General features: G+C 43.2%; 1 protein-coding gene across 1 annotated transcript in view; it reads left to right on the forward strand.

Annotated features, from left to right (window-relative positions):
* LOC143723101 (PDZ domain-containing RING finger protein 4) overlaps positions 1-5,000 on the forward strand; it is a 62,500-nt gene that overhangs the window by 37,820 nt on the left and 19,680 nt on the right. The window contains exon 2 of the mRNA XM_077215053.1: positions 4,578-4,831. Within this exon, the coding sequence (XP_077071168.1) occupies positions 4,578-4,831 (254 nt within the window). The remainder of the gene's footprint in view (positions 1-4,577; positions 4,832-5,000) is intronic.

Raw genomic sequence — 5,000 nt, forward strand, 5'->3', positions numbered from 1 at the left:
ACTGAGACTGACACTGAGACTGAGACAGAGACTGACACTGAGACTGACACTGAGACTGACACTGAGACTGACAATGACACTGAGACTGACACTGAGACTGACAATGACACTGAGACTGACAATGACACTGACAATGACACTGAGACTGACAATGACACTGACACTGAGACTGAGACTGACACTGGCACTGAGACTGACACTGAGACTGACACTGACACTGACACTGACACTGAGACTGAGACTGACACTGAGACTGACACTGACACTGAGACTGACACTGACACTGAGACTGACACTGACACTGACACTGAGACTGACACTGACACTGACACTGACACTGAGACTGACACTGACACTGAGACTGACACTGACACTGAGACTGACACTGAGACTGACACTGAGACTGAGACTGACACTGAGACTGACACTGAGACTGACACTGACACTGACAATGAGACTGACACTGACACTAACACTGAGACTGAGACTGAGACTGACACTGAGACTGACACTGAGACTGACACTGAGACTGAGACTGAGACTGACACTGACACTGAGACTGAGACTGACACTGAGACTTATGCCGGGCGTACACCAAAGGATTTTCACAGTCCCAGACTAAAGACCGGCAGTCTTTAGGAATCTTACTGGAGTCTCGGCACGCTCCCGTCGTCTCGATCGTTAAATGTGTGGTGATAATCTGCAGTCGGCGACCCGATTTATGCCAGTCTTTCTCTAGTCTTTCATATCAAACATGTTTGATATTATCGCAAGTCTTTAGTCTGAGACTAAAAACTGTGAACCCAAGACTTTAGATGTGAGCTGATAATCTTATAAAGTATTTTCTAAATCTTTTCAAAGTCTTTAGGTGTACAGAAAGCATGAGACTGACACTGAGACTGACACTGAAACTGACACTAAGACTGACTCTGAGACTGACACTGAGACTGACACTGACACTTTGACAGAGACTGACACTGAGACTGACACTGAGACTGACACTGAGACTGACACTGAGACTGACACTGAGACTGACACTGAGACTGACACTGAGACTGACACTGACACTGACACTGACACTGACACTGACACTGAGACTGACACTGAGACTGAGACTGAGACTGACACTGAGACTGACACTGAGACTGACACTGAGACTGACACTGAGACTGACACTGACACTGAGACTGACACTGAGACTGACACTGAGACTGAGACTGACACTGACACTGACACTGACACTGAGACTGACACTGACACTGACACTGAGACTGACACTGAGACTGACACTGAGACTGAGACTGACACTGAGACTGACACTGAGACTGACACTGACACTGAGACTGACACTGACACTGACACTGAGACTGACACTGAGACTGACACTGACACTGAGACTGAGACTGACACTGAGACTGAGACTGAGACTGACACTGAGACTGACACTGAGACTGACACTGAGACTGACACTGAGACTGACACTGAGACTGACACTGAGACCGAGACTGACACTGAGACTGAGACTGACACTGAGACTGAGACTGACACTGAGACTGAGACTGACACTGACACTGACACTGAGACTGAGACTGACACTGAGACTGAGACTGACACTGAGACTGACACTGACACTGAGACTGAGACTGACACTGAGACTGAGACTGAGACTGACACTGAGACTGACACTGAGACTGACACTGAGACTGACACTGAGACTGACACTGAGACTGACACTGACACTGAGACCGAGACTGACACTGAGACTGAGACTAAGGTGAACACGCTTCTATATATACATAAAATAAAAATAAGTATAATCTTGATATTTAGACAAAATGTAGGTTTTCCATATGGAGCAAGACAACAAATAAAGCAGCCCAAGATTAAAGCCTCCTGCAGAACATCTAAGAATGATCGGACAAATATTCTTATCAGACCGATAACGATAACATTAAAAATGAACATATATCGGGCGATGTATTGCACATCTTATTTTCATATATGATTAAATTCCGCTTGTTTGTTACTTTCAATTCTCTTATAATTCAGACTGAATTTCCATGTGTGCCTCTATCATATTTTCTGTAGATAAGGAGGGATGAACCTCTGTGTTATTTTCATTAGCACCATCATCAGGACCGGTCTGAATGTAGCTAATGCTAACGGGCTAGCCGACAGATGCCCACCGTGGCAGGAATAATTATTATTCATATCCTCAATTGGGATTAATTGCTCCATCTGGCTCTCATTTAAACAATACGGCGGAAACTCCTCCAACACCTCTTTCTCCTTCTTTTAGCTTGGTTTCTTTTCATTTAGAGACTCAGAAGAGGGCAAGCGTGGCGCCGCTAATGCCTCAAATCTGCTTGTTTTTCTCTCAGCCTGTCGTGAGCCACGGCCAGATCATTTATCTACCCAGCATCCTTTGTTTCTCTGCGCCACGATTCAGTTCCTCCAGCAAAACAGAAACTACCAGCGTGTTATTTGACTAAATAATCATCATTTATTTTCTGAATGTAAATGAATAATATTATTTCTGGTGTCTGTCCGTTAATTTCCCATCCATGCACTGTTTGTATTATCCGTGAGCCGCTGGAACGGCAGTATATACGGCTGTTAGTTTGACAGCATTAGACTGTAAATGGTGAGATTCACTGGACTACTTCATCATGATTGTTCTCTCCACGGGCCAATTACTGAGCTAAACGAAGCCTCTCCTCGTCTGTACATATGCAGAACTAACACACACTTCATTCACATTCAGCCAGCAAACACACGCTTCAGTCGTTCCCACAGTGAGCCTGATGAAAGCATCAATATTATATGACGTCAAACAGCGTCTCATCTGCATTGAAACAGTCTCCGTCTCAGCGGCGCGTGTTACTGGTAATTTATAGCGATAAAGAAACGCTTGTAATTGCTCTATTATTCAGAGAGCTGCTTTACCAAGGGTGTTCTCTGACATATACACAATTTGCATGGGGATTTAGGTTGTATATTCAATTTTGTGTCTGAAATTGTTATAAATGTATACTTTTAAAGGTCATTTCTGCACCAACAATTACTGTTTTCAATCATGTTTCCTGAACACGCCCCCATCTCTCATTGGTCAGTCAGTCTGATAGCCCCGCCCAACTCTCACTCCATTGGTAATCGGCAAAAATTGGTATCGGCAGGTCACACTTACAAAAAAAACAGTAATCTGAATCTGCCAAGAAAATTTCAATCGGTGCATCTCTAATTTATCAGCTTTAAAATTTCGGCCAAATTTTCTTATCAGACCAATAACGATATCAATAAAAATTATGCAGATATATTTTGGAATGCTTCATTTCGGCACCAACAATGATGGGTTTCAATCATGTTTTCCCACCTGTCATTGGTCAGTCAGTCTGATAGCCACGCCCCCTCTCACTCCATTGGTTGATTCAGGAGTAGATCAGAATCAAAAAGTTAAGTTATTTTCAGATCTGTAAACTCATTTCTGAACTGTCAGTATGACATGATCCAATAAAATATGCATGAATATAATCAGTACTCGAGATCAAACTCCCATCATTTGGACCCAATCTTCTGATTGCTCTTCACTATGATGGACTCAGACACTCTCATGTATGATTTACTTTAGATTGAGAAACGCACACTGCTCCAGATCACATCTAAATGATGCTTTGAACCGTTTCTCAGCGGCCGCCGCCGGATGATATAATGTGTGTCATTAATAGCCAATCAGTTTCCTGTGCGACTCAATTCATTCCAGGAGGGTTTAATTACAGATTACTGATGAATAGACATGCAGTCGCTCTGTTGTTCTGGACTCTTTCAGTCTGTGCTTGTGTGAATCAGTAAAGAATGGTTACATTAATGCAAATATTTAGGATTAGGATTTAAGAATTATCCATTTGGATTGCACAGTTTTAGCATAAACAAACTAATAAACTTAATGTGATGCATATTTGTCTGTTTCATCCAATTTTGGATGAAATTTTGTATACGATTTAAAATACATAGGTATTAAGGATGCACTATATATCGGCCGATATATTTTATTTTTAATGTTATAGTTATCGGCCTGATAAGAACATTTGGCTGATATATTAAAGCCGATAAATAATGTATTATTTCCTTCAGCTGAGACACTTCCGATACACACTGTTCAACATGATGGTTTTGAATTGTTCGAAATATGATTGGAATCACTTCAAAAAAAGTAAAATAGTGCGCAGCACAAGTCTGTCATATCGGCTACATAAAATTATAATGAGAACATTATTATAACTGTGTGCTTGGGACATGATGAGACTTTTGTTTTTGTAATCAGGCTCTCAAAAATGATATAATTTGGATTTAGATTTATCAGCTAATATATCGTTTATCGGCTTTCAAGTATTAAGAATTATCGGTTATCGGTATCGGCCAAAATGTTCATATCGGTGCATCACTAATAGGTGTGTCTTCTGAGGAGACGTTTAGCAGGATGTTCACGCTGCTCTTTTCTCTGCAATGGCACTTTGTTTAAAAGTGTATTTGTTTGCAATGACATCAGTGTGTAAATCATGTTTTCTCGCCGGTTACAGGTGAACGGGAAGGATCTGTCGAGAGCGAGCCATGATGAGGCGGTCGAAGCTTTCCGTAGCGCCAAAGATCCCATCGTGGTGCAGGTGCTCCGGCGGACCCCTTTGCCCCGGGGTCAGGGGTCGTGCCAGGACGCGCAGGTGGTGGACGTGTGCACGCAGACGGAGATCACCTTCGAGCACATCATGGCTTTGGCCAAACTCCGTCCTGCAACACCTCCCGTGCCGGACACCTGCCCCTTCCTCCTGTCGGACAGGTACTCGTTCACGAGCACACGAGGGGCTTTTGCTCCGGAGAGTTCTGGGAACGAGCCACCAGGATGGTTCCCCGAGAACTAATGGTTCCCATAGGAACGTTTTCCTTGTTGCATTCGGAAGCCAATAGGAACTCTGAAGTGACGTGAGCCACGCTTGTTGTTGTGACTT

The sequence above is a fragment of the Siphateles boraxobius genome, unplaced genomic scaffold (genome assembly GCF_051911475.1).
Source record: "Siphateles boraxobius isolate OS27281-9 unplaced genomic scaffold, OSU_SipBor_1 69, whole genome shotgun sequence".
NCBI lineage: Eukaryota > Metazoa > Chordata > Actinopteri > Cypriniformes > Leuciscidae > Siphateles > Siphateles boraxobius.